Below are 15,873 nucleotides of genomic sequence, written 5' to 3'. Positions count from 1 at the left end.
GACGGCAGAGGGAGGTGCTCCAGAGAAAGTTATAATCAACTACACTTACATGATAAAATCACTAAAACTGGAGAACTTCCACTCAAGGTGCTAGGAAGGGATCTGCTTGGAGAGGTTGGGGGCTTCACGCCCTTCCCATTTAGCTTTCCATGTACCCTTCCTTTGGCTGTTCATCTATCTCTACTGAGGGATCCTTTATAATTAGCCCATACTTACACGTTTCTGAGTTCTAGGAGCCATTACAACAAATTATCAAACGTGAAGAAGAGGTTCTGGGAACTCCCAATTACAGCCGATTGGTTAGAAAGGACAGGTAACACCTGGGCTTGGATATGAAACGGGAAGTAGATTTGTAGGACTGTGAGTCATTGTCCTACTGAGCTTTGTGTTAACCTTGGGTGGTTTGCACCAAATTCAAGTGTCTACAGAAAATCAGAGAACTACTTGGTGTGGGAAGCCCAGTGTTTGCTACGTGTTCTGTGAATGAGAGACTCCAGAGGCCTCCATGGATTTCCCTGTCTAGCAAGAAGAGGCTGATGTGATTGTTAGGTTTGTGTGTGTGTTTAATTATTTTGTGTGTATGTGTTGGCTACATTTCTATGTACCGTGTGTATGCCTGATGTCCACAGGGGTTGGAGAAGATATTAGAACCCCTGGAACTAGAGTTACAGATGATTGTGAACCACCATGTGGGTGCTGGGAACTGAATCCTCAGCAAGAGCAGCCAGTGCCTTTAACTGCTGAGCTATCACTCCAACCTCCTCCTACCCCAATCTCCATTTTACACTTTCGAAATAGGAGGCTGTCTTTGAATTTATAACCTTTCTACTCTTCTGAGTACTAGGATAAGAAGTGTGGGCTACAACACCTGACTTAAGATAGTTTTTGACCACATTTAGACACAACCCTCAAGTCAAGGGTTTTTATCTATCTCCAAATTACTCTCCCTCTTATTATGGCCCTCAAGGGCTTGTCACCTTGTCCTAAGATCTTCCCTGTTCTGACTAGATTTGTCACACCTGAGGGCCTTTGCCTGGACAGCTCTCAGAACAGTCAACCACCTCTTGAAACTACTGTGTCCACTACAGTCTCTCCACAACAAGTCTCTTCTTTTTTAAAAAGGTTTATTTATTATCTATACAGTGTTCTTCCTGCATGTGTGCCTGCAGGCCAGAAGAGGGCACCAGATCTCATTACAGATGGTTGTGAGCCATCATGTGGTTGCTGGGAATTGAACTCAGGACCCCTGGAAGAGCAGCTAGTGCTCTTAACCGCTGAGCCATCCATCCCTCCAGCCCACAAGCCTCTTCTTGATTGGAAAGCTAACTGTCCAAGAAACAGGCTTTCTGCCAGTTCTTGGGCATTTTGCAGCCATTTGGAAGGTGGCAGCAGTACTCCCAACATGACTTGGCTAGGGAAGAAACTTAAGTATGGGGATGAGAACCAGTCAACAAAGAAGTCTGACGCTGGGTTCCTAGGAGAGCATGTTTAACAGATCAAAATTTGAACACAAAGTTCCCTTGGCTGCAACAACTACTCCAGGCCCCTCGGCCCAGGGACTACTTCTCAGTGAGCCCAGGCTTGCCACTGTGGTTTTACCAACTAAGCAATTATTTGCTGCTGATAAAAAAGCAATGCTATAGTTCCTAGTTATTTTTCTGAGAAATTAACAAATCAAGTTTTAGTTTATGCATTAGCCTTGAAAGCTGACCAATAAAACACCTTTAAGACTGTCCAGGAGCCCAGATGACAAATCTTTTGAGACTCATTTAAACCTACTGATATTTCCAATTGAAAGCCAAGTTTCCCCAAGGCCCTGGAGTCCTGGCTGCTGCACTTCCCTACTGCTATCTCTAACCATGTCAGTCTGCTCCCCAGACTTTTATGATGGCTGTTCCTTCTGTCTGGCTTCCCCCAAATGCTCTCAGCATGGCCTCTCATCTCCAGTTAAACATCACAGCCTCAAAGGAATGTTTTCTGACTGACCTCACTCTCTAAAATAGGCTCCTTCCTTCTCTGTGATATACATCATTCCCCTTGTCCTTCTCAAGTCACCGCTTATATGCACTTTTTGTTTCCTTCCCCCTTACGAAGATATTAAACTGTATTCAAGGAAGGCCCCTCTCTCTTACTCACAATCAACTTCAAAAGGAATGTCTGGTACATAGCGAGTAGTCAGTTTATATTGAAAGGAAAACAGTTTAAATATACAAAAAGTAGCTGTTTAAAATGGAAGTATGTCTTCCCCTTCCTTCGTTCTCTAGACAGGGTTTCCTTCTGCATTCCAGGGTATCTGGAACTTGCTGTGGAGACTAGTCAGTCTGTCATCAAATTCATGGTAAGTCTCCTGCCTTCTTCTTGGTGCTCGGATTACAAGAATGAACCACCATGCCTGGCTACAAGTGGCTATTTTGTTGGAAGAAAAAAATGACCTAGCAAGTACATACTAAAAAACATAGAATATATTATATGTTTACCGCTGTTCCCCCTAATAAGATTTCTTTCTTTCTGTTTGATGTGTATGGATTTTTGCCTAAATGAATGTACACGCACCACATGCATGGCACTCACACTGGTAGAAGAGGTGTAGGATTGCCTGGAACTGGGATTATGGACAGCTGCAAGTAGCTATGACGGTGTGTGCTGGGTAGTTTTCTGCGTCATCTTGACACAAGTCAGAGTCATCAGAGAAAGCAGCCTCAGCTGAGAAAATGCCTTGATGAGATGCTGCTCTTTCTCATTTAGTGACTGATGGGGGAGGGCTCAGACCATGGTAGGCGGTGCCACCTCTGGGCTGGTGGTCCTGGGTTCTACAAGAAGGTGGGCTGAGCTAGCTATGGGAAGCAAGCCAGTAAACAGTTCCCCTCCATAGCCTCTGCATCAGCTCCTGCCTCCTGGATCTTGCCCTGTTTGAGTTCTTATCTTGACTTCTTTCAGTGATGAACAGCAATGGTCCGGTCCTCCTGCCTCTGATTCCTAAGTACTGGGATTAACTTTTAAAACTCAACTTTCATACAAGATAATGTGTTTCTTTTATTATTTATTATTATTATTATTTGAGGTAAGATCTCATTATATAGTCCTGGCTGGCCTGAACTTGCTATGTACACCAGGCTGACGTCAAACTCACAGGGTCTTCCTGTCCCTGCCTCCTGAGCGCTGGGATTAAAGGCGTAATCCACTATGCCTGGCTTTATTATCTTTAATTACTAATATGTGTGTGAGTCTGTACTGGTGACTGTCAGTGTCTAAGCCAGAGGCATTAAATCCTCAGAACTAGAATTATAAATGGTTGTGAGCTACTCAAAATGGGTGCTGGGAATTGAACTCAAGTCCTCTGCAGAACGTACGCCTAATAGCTGAGTCATTTTGTCAGCCATGTTTTTTGTTTTTTTTTTTAAAGAAAGTTTTCTATTTCTTACAAGTATGTGTGTGTTGGTTCATGTGTGTCATGGCACTCATATTGCATGGTCTCCCTTGCTCAGTAAGTGCTCTACCCACTGATCTAAGGTGGTCCTGTTTCATGACAACACTCCATACACTCTGACACTGCGCACTGCTCACTGTATCTGCCTCCTCAACTCCCACGCTCATCATCCTAACAGTCATTCTCCTCCTGTTACATCATGTGTTGACAAGTGCGGAGAACGTAATAAAACATTTGTGTGTGAAAGAGAAAGACAGACACAGCGAGGGGTGTGCTGTTTATGTAGCTCATAATGGCTTAAATGTGGCGATCCTTCTGTCAGCCTCTTCAGTGAGAGGAAGATAGGCATGTACCATTATGGCTGGCTTAGTAAGTTCTTGACTAGTTGTCTGACAATTATTTTCCCAAGAATGAAGTAATGTGGTCTCGCTTCAGCCTTTCCAATGAATGTAGACTTGTATAGGTCCAATATCTGTAACCTGAAAACGTAAAATGCTCAAAATCCAAAACTTTTTGATGCTAGCAATGACAATACCAGTGGAAAATTCCACAGCTGATCTCAAGTGCAAAGTCATAGTGAAAATTCAAGAGAACTGCAAATACTGTATAAATGAGTGCTGGCCAAAGGGCATCGCTGTCTGAGACACAAAAGAGCTCTGTGCTTAAGATTTCACTTTCATTTTCACAGCACCTCAGCATGTCCATGTGCAAACACCTTAAAACCAAACAACAGAGAGCCAGGTAGATCTCTGTGAGTTCGAGACCAGCCTGGTCTACAAGAGCTAGTTCCAGGACAGGCTCCAAAACCGCAGAGAAACCCTGTCTCGAAAAACCCAAAGAACAAAACAAAACAAAAAAAACAAACAAACAACAGGTGGAATCTGAAATGCTTTTAGTCTCCAGCATTTCATAGGAGATACTTGATCTTAGCTTCTAAGAGAAAAAAACAACCCCCCCCCAAAAAAAAACCTTATCATTTTTCATCATTACCAACAATAGACAGCAGAGGGCGCCTTTGTAGGGATTACAGCCTACAAGGCCTTTTCAGGAGGAACAAGGAATTACAAAGGAGATGACCCACACCAGCGGGCAGTGTTTTGGTAGAAAATTAACTAGTTTAGTAATAGCTATTTACAATCAGCTAATTATATAAACGCTATGTCTGTTTTTCTCAAAATAAGAGTCCTTACAGGCAATCCTAGTTCAGGAGGTGGAGACAAGAGGATCAGGGTTCAAAGTCATTCTCAGATACAGGACATCCTGTGTTACATAAGACCCTGTCTCAAAAAACAAAAACAAAAAACTTTTAAAATGAGATTAAATTGGAAATTTTAATTAGGAATTCAGGAATTGCAAAATCTTACAGAAAAAGTGAGCTTTTTGTTTTGGGTTTTTTATTTTTGTTTTTTGGTTTTTTGTTTTCCTGGATTTTCGAAACAGGGTTTCTCTGTGTAACAGCCCTAGCTGTCTTACTAACTCTTGTAGATCGGGCTGGCCTCGAACTCACAAAGATTCACCTACTTCTGCCTCCCAACTGCTGGTGTACGCCACCACCGCCCGGTAAAAAGTGAGCATTTTAAGTTATTGTTTCATAAAATGATATATAAATACAGGGCTGGATGATGGCTCAGTGGTTAAGAGCACTTGCTGATCTTGTAGAGGACCCAGATTCAGTTCACGGCACCCACATAGTGGCTCTAATTCCAGGCCTAGGGGATGCAACACCCTCTTCTGACCTCTGAAGGCACAAGGTATGCATGTGGTGCATATACATACATGTAGGTACTTACACATACATGAAAAATAGAAGTAAATAACTTAAAAAAAAAAGACCTCTATTATCAATACACCTACCTACCTACCTACCTACCCTTGATTTCCACTGATTTCAGGACACTATACCAGCTTTAAATTTCTGAGCTAGAATTATAGAAAGTTGAGCTGTCTGAGTGCTAGAAGGTGAACCCGGATCCTCTGGAAAATCGGAAAGTGCTCTTAACCACCGAGCCACCTCTGCAGTGCCCCAAGTTAATTTCCTCTGTATGTATGTGGAGGTCAGTGGATAGCTTGTAGGAGCAGTCCATTCTCTTCTTCCACCTGTGCAGGCTCTGGGGCTTAGAGCAGGTCATTGGGTTTGGTGGCATGGAGCCATCTCTCTAACCCTCTAATCAATCTTTCCTCTATTTAGTTATTATTCATTTGTTTATTTATATGAGATAGTGTCTCACATATTCTAGGCTGGTCTGAACTTGTTCTGTGGTGAAGGACAACCTTGTAGCTGAGGACAGCCCTGACCTTCTGAGTGCTGGGATTACAGGTGAGCATTCCCAAACTCAGTTTTATGGGATGCTGGGAACCAAACTCAGGGTCCTGCATTCTGGGTCAGTACTCTATGAACGAGCTATTTCCCAGCACACCAAGGCCATTCTTGTACATATTTCAAGGACACATTCCTAGAGATGCAACTGTGAAACAGCCCAGGAAACGCCCTTCAGCTTCAGACACTCCATCAACTTTTCTCCAAAAAAGCCGGTATGATTTCCTCTCAATCTGACAACCTGTTGGCCTGCTGCTGTAGTCTAGCTCAAACCACTACTTCCTCAATATTTCTTACTGTTATTCTCAGTCAACCTACTACTCTGGGGCAGAAGCATCTTATGATCTTTCTCACTTCTGTGATGACCGGGGGAGGCTGGACAGTTTGTCTTCTTGTGCATCATGCCATCTTTCCTGGCTTATGGGGTCATATCACTGGCCTGTTTCCTTACTTGTTTATGGAGCATATTTTCCTCAAAAAAAGAAAAAAAGACTATGAACGACCCTTTATCTTTTGAAGTGCTACAAATATAACTAGCTAAAAGGGGCCTTGTTTGTCCCCAGATTTACAGTGACACTTGGTATAGACTGCTATCTACTCAAGGTCATCAGGGTTGTGACTGGAATAGATAGGATGAGAAAGGGATTCTATAGTCTCTACTCAGCTTTGGACAAATAATGGGTAACTTAGGAACAAAAGACACTAAACCCCGTGGCTTGACTAACAAGGTAACACTGCTTGTTATGGTCTGTTACTTATATTCCAGTTGCCATGTGGTCAAAGGGGCTCCTTCTCAGAGATCTTAGATTAACCATCACAGACCAGTAACAGTGATGAACAGACACTAATACACCACTGATGCCTTAGAGGTGCACAGCAGCAAGTACTACTGCTGCAGGTTACACAGCAGTTTAGTCTTCTGTTAAAGAGAGTCAAACTGGGTCAGGTGGTGGTGGTGGTGGTGGTGGTGGTAGTTGTGGCGCACGCCTTTAATCCCAATGCTCAGCTAGGTCTACAAAGGGAGTTCCAGGATAGGCAGGAACAAGGGGAAACCTTGCCTTGAGAAACCAACATAAACAAACAAACCAATAAAATAAAAATAATCAAATTACCATGTGGATGGGACTTGAACCACAATTCTGGAGCCTTCTAGACTGATCTGGGGTGCATAGGCTTCTTTATTTTCAATCTGTGCTGTGTCGACAACCACCTAGGAAATTTTAAAACAAAGGTAACCACCAGGTTCAGAGTTCCGTGATTGGCAGAAGTATCAATAGCACATCTGTACTGAGACAGTGAGGCCCCTGAGACAACAGCCAGTAATGATGACTGAATACACAGAAACCAAATTCTAACTGTGGGATCCACTCAACTTTGCAGGCATGTACCACACTGTAGCTGTTAGAATTACAAATTCCTCAAAATGAGTGTAGCTGTGTATGCCTATCACCCCAACACTTGTGAGGCTACGACAGGTGCGTTATGAGTTGGAGGTGAGCTGTGCAGTATGAGACCTTGTCTCATAATGAAGAAATAACGAGGCTGGAGAGCAGGCTCAGACATTCAAAGTACTCCCTGCTCTTCGAGAAGTTCTGAGTCCCAGCACCCACATCAGGCTGGTCACTGTCACCTGCATCTCCAGCTCCAGCATATTCAATGGCCTCTTTTGGCTTCCACACTCATGGCCCCCCCACTTAATTTAAAAATAAAATCCTAAAATAAATGTTTAAATGGAAGAGATATATGAAGGAAAGGATTGGAGAAAGGAAAGAAAGTGAAATAGAAGGGAAAAAAGGGAGGAAGAGACTATCCATACTTTAGTAATTTTAAATTTTTATATGATTGAAAGGAAAAAAATAATTAGAAGTGGAGCCAAGCTGGGCCTGCTGATGCAGGTCTATAACCTAAGACACTTGCAGGGCTAAGGCAGAAAGGCTGCAAATTCAAGGGCTGAGGATCCAGCTCACGAGCAGAAAGCCGCATCTCTATTTTGGGGAGGGGGGGAGTTCAAGCTACTCATAGATACTTCTCATGATTCCAAACAGCTTCTAGTGGTGTTGATTTCTACTGCTATAAATGGGGCTCCCACAGCTGGACCTTCAGGAAACATTTCCTGTCCAACAACAGCCTTTGTTGGACCTGACAGGTGCTTCCTCTCTCCTAAAGGTTCTTTGTCAGCTACACAAAGGAGCCCTGCCATCAGTGGGTAGGAAGTAAAACCCACTGGGTTCTGAGTATGATTAGACATTTCCCCCTTAGCTCAGACTGTTTTCTGAAAACAGCCTTTTCCTAATGTACACTGTGTTCCAGGGAGCATATTGCAAGAGCTTCAGCTAACAGTCTGAGAATATGGCTCAGTCTCTCTTTTCTAAGTTAGTAGGGTAACTACTATTTCTTGCTTTTCTTCATATACAGATCTTCAAGGAAACAGAGCCCAGCTCTGTGAATAGGTCCCCACACCTGCCCATCACAAGGCAGCACCGCCCTAAACTAGGTGGCCTGAGACCTAATCTGTATGAAACAGGACAGGCACCATTCCAAGCTCTCCTTTCATGAATAAAGCAGAAATTAATACCACAAAGAGTATTTACATTTTTGTTTGAGATAGGGTGTCGCTCTGTAGCCCTGGCTAGCCTAGAGCTGTCTCTGTAGACCAGGCTGACCTCAAACTCAGATGCACCTGCCTCTACCTCCAGAGTGCCATCATACCCAGCAAGTTCTTTAATTTTTGAACACTCAGATTAGCTTCTTCTAAACCCTGATGCAAATGCTCAATCTTTTAAAAGGAGCCATAACTACAAGGTAGAACCAAGTACATGCAAGTCACATAGGTGGATGTGCTAGACAAAAAAAACCTAACAGTGGCAAGTGGTGGCGGCGTACATCTTTAATCCCAGCTCTTGGAGGCAGAGCACTTGGAGGCAGAGACAGATGGATCTCGTGAGTTTGAGATCAGCCTGGTCTACGAGAGCTAGTTCCAGGACAGTGAGGGCTGTTACACAGAGAAATCCTGTCTCAAAAAAGAAAAAGAAAAAGAAAAAGAAAAAGAAAAAGAAAAAGAAAAAGAAAAAGAAAAAATAATCTTACAGTGATTACAGATGCTAAGCTCTGGACCCTATCCAGAGTTTCTTTCTGTTTTTTTGTTTTGTTTTATCTCTGACAGGTAAAAATATTAAAGCTCTGTCCTGTCTTGAAGTTGATACTGTGATTTTCTTGTTCAAAAGGTAATGAATGGCCAGACAGCTGGGGTAGGAAATGTTTGGATTGGGTCCTGCTGATACAAGCACCAGCCACAAATGGACTCTTGGAGGTGAAACTGGGGTTGACAGGAACAGCCAAGAGGAGTTGTCACAGCAAGGCAGACAGAACAGGCTAAGTGCAGAGGCTGAAGTAAGAGGCCACTGGCCTGGCTCACTGGAGAACAGGAAACTCCAGTGTGGTGCCCAAGCAGTACTAATGCACTTGTCCTTAAGACAAGGGAAGTCTACAACAGCATCACTCCGCAACTACATTCCCAGTAAATACAGGTGGTGGCACAGGCCTTTAATCCCAGCATGGGAAGGAAGCAGAGGTGAGTTTGGAGCCAGCCTGGTCTACACAGCCAGCTCCAGGATAGTCAAGGCTACACAGAAAAACCCTGTCTCAAAAAAAAAAAAAAATACAAAAACCAAAACCCAAACAAACAAACAAACAGACAAACAAACAAACAAACCTTTCAGTTTTGTGGGGAGAGCAGGGTCTTCCTAGGTCTCTCAAACCAGCCTCAAACACTTCCTTTTGCCTCAGTCTCCTGAGTGCAGTGTTTTTGTACATATGCCACCCCACAGAAGCTGCTCTTATCCCTCACACATACTCACCAGTCCCGCCTGGCCAAACAGCAGCTGCACAGCAGTCTTACAGGCGCCCCGCCATGTGGACGGGCACACCTGATTCAGTACTTCTGTCACAGGAAGATCATCCCTAGGTGTGATTCCATTGTAGCAGCCCGCTTCCTTGATGAGCTGTAACATGGTATGCTACAGATCGACAGAGAGGGAAAAGTTCACACCTCAAAATTCTAACACTAGCAAGGCTCCAAAATCTGTAAGAGTGCATTTATACAACCATTCTCCAAAGAGACATTCGGACAGCACCCAGGTCATGCCATTTGAAAAACAAACAAACAAATAGGGAGGCAGGGTCTGTGTGTCTCTAGCTGACCCTACAACTCTATGTAGACCAGGATGGCCTGAAGCTTAGAGATCTACCTTTCTCTGCCTCCCTGAGTGCTGGAATTAAAGATATATGCCACCAAGCATGGCCCAACCTCAACATTTTTTTAGACAACAACATAGTATAGAGGCTCTGGAACAGCCCAAATGAGGCCAAGTTCCAGCTCTCCTAATTCCTAGGCATGACACTTTGGGCCTTGGTTCCTCTGTCAATAGAAAGAGGGGAACAGCCACGCCTCAGTGAGACGCTGGATTCGGTAAACAATGCATGTGAAGCCCTCTGCTCTGATCCTTGCACCTATGGTGCTTCACAAGTGACTATGACTGCACTAAGATTTCTGTGACTTGAGGGCTGGAGAGATGGCTCAGAGGTTAAGAGCACTGGCTGCTCTTCCAGGGGTCCTGAGTTCAATTCCCAGCACCCACATGGTGGCTCACAGCCATCTGTACTAAGATCTGGCGCCCTGCTCTGGCGTGCGGGCATACATCAAGGCAGAATGTTGTATACATAATAAATAAATAAATATTTAAAAAAAAAGATTTCTGTGACTTAATTCTCAAAACTGCACCAGCAAACATTAATCAATCAACAGTAGTGCATTCAGAGTACTCTCAAACTCTGTTAAACATTTGAACAAAATTACTAAAAAAACTTTCTTAGCAAATGTCTTATGTTACCTTGGGGCTGGGAGTGACTTAGTGCTTGCTATGCATGTGAGAGGCCCTGGGTTCAACCCCTAGCACCATCCACAGACAAAAAGAGACATCACAGGCTGCATTTGGCCATCACTGTACTCAGAAAAGTTAGAGTCTACTTCCTGATCTCTTCTGTGTTTTTTAATCTACATTCTTCAAAAGTCCTGAAGTTTCCCATAAATAGTTTTATTTCCAAGTGTACACTCAGTTACTGGAACCCAAGGAATCGATGGAAAGCTACCGTCTTAAGCTTCAGATTGTCAGCAGCCGACTCATTAAAGGAGACCCCCTTCAGGAAGTGCGATCCTATCTGCACAGGGACGGTGGGAAGCTCACACTGCATAGGCTGTGGGGGTGTCTGCCTTCGCCCCGTCTGTTGAGCTTCCGCTTCGCTGCAGCAGCCCTGGTAAAGGTTTGGATAGGAGAGTGGAGGTGAACCCACAGCTCATGTGACAAAGCATTGGGTTCCCACAGGACTGAGTAAATAAGTCCCAGAAAAGTATACCTGCAAACTTGCTTCGATGGCCTTTGGGTTCAGGTGGAAGCCAGCTTTCATTGCATATTCACAGTGGCCTAAGCTTTCCAATGCTATTTTATATGCCTGCAAGAATCAAGATTATGCAGCAGATCAGAATATGATGAAGTCCAACAAAAATAGGAACTTCAAATTTCCAGTGTGGAAGGGGGTAAGGAAGGCTAGGAGGATGAATATGACCAGAGTACACTATATGCATACATGAAATTCTATACTATATGCACACATAAAGATAAGTTTAAAATTTTCTAGGTATTATTATTTTGTTACGTTTTTAAATGGTCCAACATTATTACTCTAATCTTGCCCCTTGGTGGAATCACTTCTCTATGCATCCGCCAGCACTGAAACACTTACCTGCAAAGCACTGTCAATTTTTATATTCAGCTCTTTCAGCTGGTGCTCAGGAATCGCTGCACTCTGAGAACAAAAGAGTTGCTGGACTTCAATTCCCGCCAGGCGTCCATCACAGCCTCTCTCTCTTAATCTAGATGTTGCCTGTGATATAAATAGTAGCCAGTAGGTAAAGGAGGACACTACAGTTACTAGCAAAATTCAAACAGTACCACCAGCAACAAATCCTACACTTCATATTAAGTATCAAGCTGGATATACACCAGGGATTCTGGACTGTTCACACTACAAAGTCGGCAGTCTGAAACTTCGCCTTCAAAAAAAAAGATTGTTTGATCTTTTTGGAGACAGTTTTGCCACGTAACCCAGAATGGCTTCAAGCTTACAACTGGCATGCCTCAGCCTCCTGAGTGCTGGGAATATAGGCCTATACCACCATGCCTGGCCAAATAACATTTCTGGGAATTTCTAGGAATTTCTCTGTTCTTCTACGTCAGGATAGGAATATTGATATTTACAAAATTCACAGAACAACAGGAAAGCTAGTAGCTTCAATGCTGTGAAGTTCAAGGCTTTCGTTTCACAAGAACACACCAGCCTACAGTCTAACCAAGCCCTGAAACCTAATAGTTTTAAGATTTAAAAACCATTTGATTCTAAGAATCTTCAGTGAAATGTTTGGCGTCCAGGGGTTGTGCTAGCTACTGACAGACACCACCTCTAGCCCTAGAACAGAAAGCCTAGTCCCTGCCTTTCTAGAGTTGATGGCCTTGCCAGCCAAAAAGGTGAACCATTAAAACTCTAAGAGGGAACACAGCAGGCACTAAAAGTGGCCCTGAGGGGTCACCTTCCACAACCCTGTAATCCCAGTACTCTAAGGCTTAGGTACAGGATTACGAGTTCCAGACCAAACTGGGCTACAAACAAGAGACTGTCAAATAAAATGGCAATTTAGGTTGGGAACTGGAACTGGACATACTCAGGGTAGGGTGGGGTTATGTCAAAGCACTAATGAATCCTAATATCCATCAAGGATCCAAAACAGTCTAAGGAAAAATACATAAAATACAACAATAAAGCAGGAAAATGGCCAGAGGCAAGACAGTAGTCTCACATGGCAGGATGCGGTATGTCATAGTGAGGTATCCATATCTGACCTTAACAAAATAAGAAGCAAAGATGTCTGACTTTAAACTCAGAATAGTGAGTCAGAATTGGAAGAAAACATTTCAGAAAAGTATGATCCACCCTCCCAAAATATTCGGTTTTCAGAATGAATGAAAAAGGTGAGGAAGGACTGGAGAGATGGCTCAGAGGTTAAGAGCACTGGCTGCTCTTCCAGAGGTCCTGGGTTGCAATGTTGGAAACACAGTAGTGTTAAGAAAATGCTGGGTCCAATGGCAGAAGCCAGTTCCTTGAGGATGGGAATAAAATGCTGCCAAAGTGAGCCCTGAACCTGAATAGGGCACCTCCTCTGGTGTCATAAAAGGGAAGGAAAAGACAGATGGAGGTAAGCTAGAAGTACTGTTCTGGCCATGGAAGAAGAAACACTGCACCAGGGGATTCCATTTTCACAGGCTAAGGGGCACTAGCAGGAAGCAGTAGACGGAGGGCCAGTGATACATGGAAGCAGGCAGGGAGATCAGTGAGGTGGCACTGAAGTTTGGAATGTAAAAGGAACATTCTGGAGACTAGAGTTCAGAAGCTCTGGGGGCAGAAGGCTGTGAAGCCAGATGACGGACAAAGGTCTGAACCCACACCAGCAGTAGAGAGGGACACCAGCGGGTCCCACCCCCAACATAACCTCCAATTAGCATTGAGGGTCTTTCTGAGAAAGTCTTTTACATGAAAGAGAAAGTCAAACATACAACAGCAGGAAAAAGGACAGAGGACAGCACAACAAAACATTACAAAATCAGAAACGGCAGTGCTAAAACCTGCACAATCCTGTAGAAAAGGTTGACTCAAGGGGAAGGGACAGAAAAAAAATCAATATATTTTTGGTGTTATGTTTTGAGAAAGGGCCTCAAGTACCCCAAGATGGCCTTGACCTCACTATGTAAGCAAGGATGACCTGAGTTCCTAATCCTCCTGCCTCACCTCCCAAGTATTGTGATACAGGTGTTTGCCAGCATTCCTGGATATAGGTCCTATAAGATCCTATAACAAGACAGGTGGTATAGTGTTGGTGATTTAATCCCAGCATGGGAAGGAAAGGCAGTCAGATCTCTGTGAATTCAAGGCTAGCCTGGACTACAGAGCAAGTTCAGTACAGCCAGGGCTACACAGAGAAACCCTGTCTCGAAAAACCAGAAGAAAAAAAAAAAGTCTTGTAACAGAAGGCAACTTAACTTGTGGGGTGATCCAATTAGATATCATATAAGAAATTAACAAACTATTCCTTAACCACAAATGATCTTGTATTCTATAAAATAGAATAGTGCATCATAGTAAAGTCTCAATTTTGAGGGTTTACTTTTTCTTTCTCTCACTGGAAAAAGGGGTGTTAGCATGTCTGCAAGAGAACCACTAAAGCTTAGCAGGTAAGGGGCACACAGCTTTGAGGTTTTGTTCTCTGCTTCTCTGCTGGCCTTTAGGATTATGCGGTGATACTGACTGTCACAATCCAGCTCATTCTGGGTCAGACCATAACCATGGGGTCACTCCTGGTGTGCTGCTCCCTACAGCTATCACTGCAGTGCATGCTTTACAGCATGGCCTCTGTGGGCTGCTGTGAGCCTGCAAGAGAACTCCTGTCTTATGACCACAATTGCCATCTCCCTGTCTCTCCTGCTTATAAAGGGCTGTGACCTGGTTAAAGATGTTTAAAGAAAAGACATTATCAGTTTAATAAGAACTTTGGAAGCAGTGGCAGAATTACTCCGAAGGAAGGAAGGAAGGAAGGAAGGAAGGAAGGAAGGAAGGAAGGAAGGAAGGAAGGAAGGAAGGAAGGAAGGAAGGAAGGAAGGAAGGAAGGAAGGAAACCACCAAATGGCCTCAAGCCAGGATGGGAGGCAAGACAGTTCTAAATGCAGGACTATTGATGGCACAGACTGAAAGAACATGCCAGCACGGTCACGGGCTAAGCCGGACTCCTGCCGGGTCAACACCATTGTGAGCTGTGGGTCGATTTCCAGGTGTCTGCAGCCCAGACCAGAACTGTGTGAAGCGTGGGATGTGACCGATGAAGAATGCTGCTGGCAACTGCAGCAGCTCTGGGCACTGCTTTTATTGAGGTGCTAGAAACTGCCTTTGCCTCCCGCCTCCCGCAGAGCTCTGAGCACTCACGAGGCTATGAAGCAGAGCACACAGCCTCAGCCTCTCACCCGTACTCTCAGAGTACTGTCTGGGTTGATATTTTCAGATCAAAATTAAATACATACTTGCGTGCATGTATAAAATATTTACAATACACATGCTGTCACTAATGAGAACCCTGATTCAAAACACAAATCAAGGATGATGAGATGGCTCAGTGGTTAAGAGCTGCTTAACCACTGGCTGCTCTTCCAAAGGACCCAAGTTCAATCCTCAGCATCTACAGGACAGCTCACATCATCTGTAACTTCAGTTCCAGGGGAATTTATGCCCTCTTCTGGCCACCCTTCCCAGAGACTGCACATACGTGGGACACTAACATATGTGAAGGCAAAAATAAGTAAGTGGGGCATTGTGATAGACACCTATAACCCAACACTTGAAAGACTGAGGCAGAAGCATTGAGTTTGAGGTCTGTTTGGGCTATACAGCAACATCCTAGCTCAAAAAAATGAGAGGGAATGGGCTGGGAAGAAAGGAGGGGGATGGAGAGAGAAGGAGAGAGGAGAGAGGGAGAGCGAAAGGCACTGATTGACTTTATAAAGTCTATGTAAAATGTATGTATATATGTATGTACGTACGTGTGTCATGTGTACCTACACTCATGGAATTGAGCAATCAGGCTTGATGACAAGCACCTTCACCCACTGAGCCACCTTGTCAGCCCGAGAACTACTTTTGATTTGCTTCCATTCAAGTTTAAGTTCTGGGTGTAGAAAAGGACTAGAGCAGTGGTCTCAACGTTCCTAATGCTGCGACCTTTAAGACAGTTTTATGTTGTGATGACTCACAGCTGTAAGATTATTTTTGTTGGGCTGGAGAGATGGCTCAGTGGTTGAGAGTGCTGGCTGCTCTTCCAGAGGTCCTGAGTTCAATTCCCAGCAACCACATGGTAGCTCACTACCATCTGTAATGAGATCTGTTGCCCTCTTCTGGCATGCAGGCATAAATGGAGGCAGAATGCTGTATACATAATAAATAAATAAATAAATAAATAAATAAATAAATAAATAAA

The 15,873-nt window shown here is 43.9% G+C and overlaps 1 protein-coding gene across 3 annotated transcripts in view; it reads right to left on the bottom strand.

Annotated features, from left to right (window-relative positions):
• The window catches only part of Kiaa0355 (KIAA0355 ortholog), an 85,954-nt gene that overhangs the window by 17,477 nt on the left and 52,604 nt on the right, over positions 1-15,873 (bottom strand). For all 3 annotated transcript variants that reach the window (XM_013354213.2, XM_005368435.2, XM_013354214.2), the window contains exons 4-8: positions 11,544-11,684; positions 11,157-11,252; positions 10,893-11,054; positions 9,602-9,760; positions 6,857-6,954 (exon numbers count right to left, since the gene is read on the bottom strand). In XM_013354213.2, the coding sequence (XP_013209667.1) occupies positions 6,857-6,954; positions 9,602-9,760; positions 10,893-11,054; positions 11,157-11,252; positions 11,544-11,684 (656 nt within the window). The remainder of the gene's footprint in view (positions 1-6,856; positions 6,955-9,601; positions 9,761-10,892; positions 11,055-11,156; positions 11,253-11,543; positions 11,685-15,873) is intronic.

Source organism: Microtus ochrogaster, unplaced genomic scaffold (genome assembly GCF_000317375.1).
Source record: "Microtus ochrogaster isolate Prairie Vole_2 unplaced genomic scaffold, MicOch1.0 UNK32, whole genome shotgun sequence".
NCBI classification, from domain to species: Eukaryota; Metazoa; Chordata; class Mammalia; order Rodentia; family Cricetidae; genus Microtus; species Microtus ochrogaster.
This window is presented reverse-complemented; position numbering and strand designations above follow the sequence as displayed.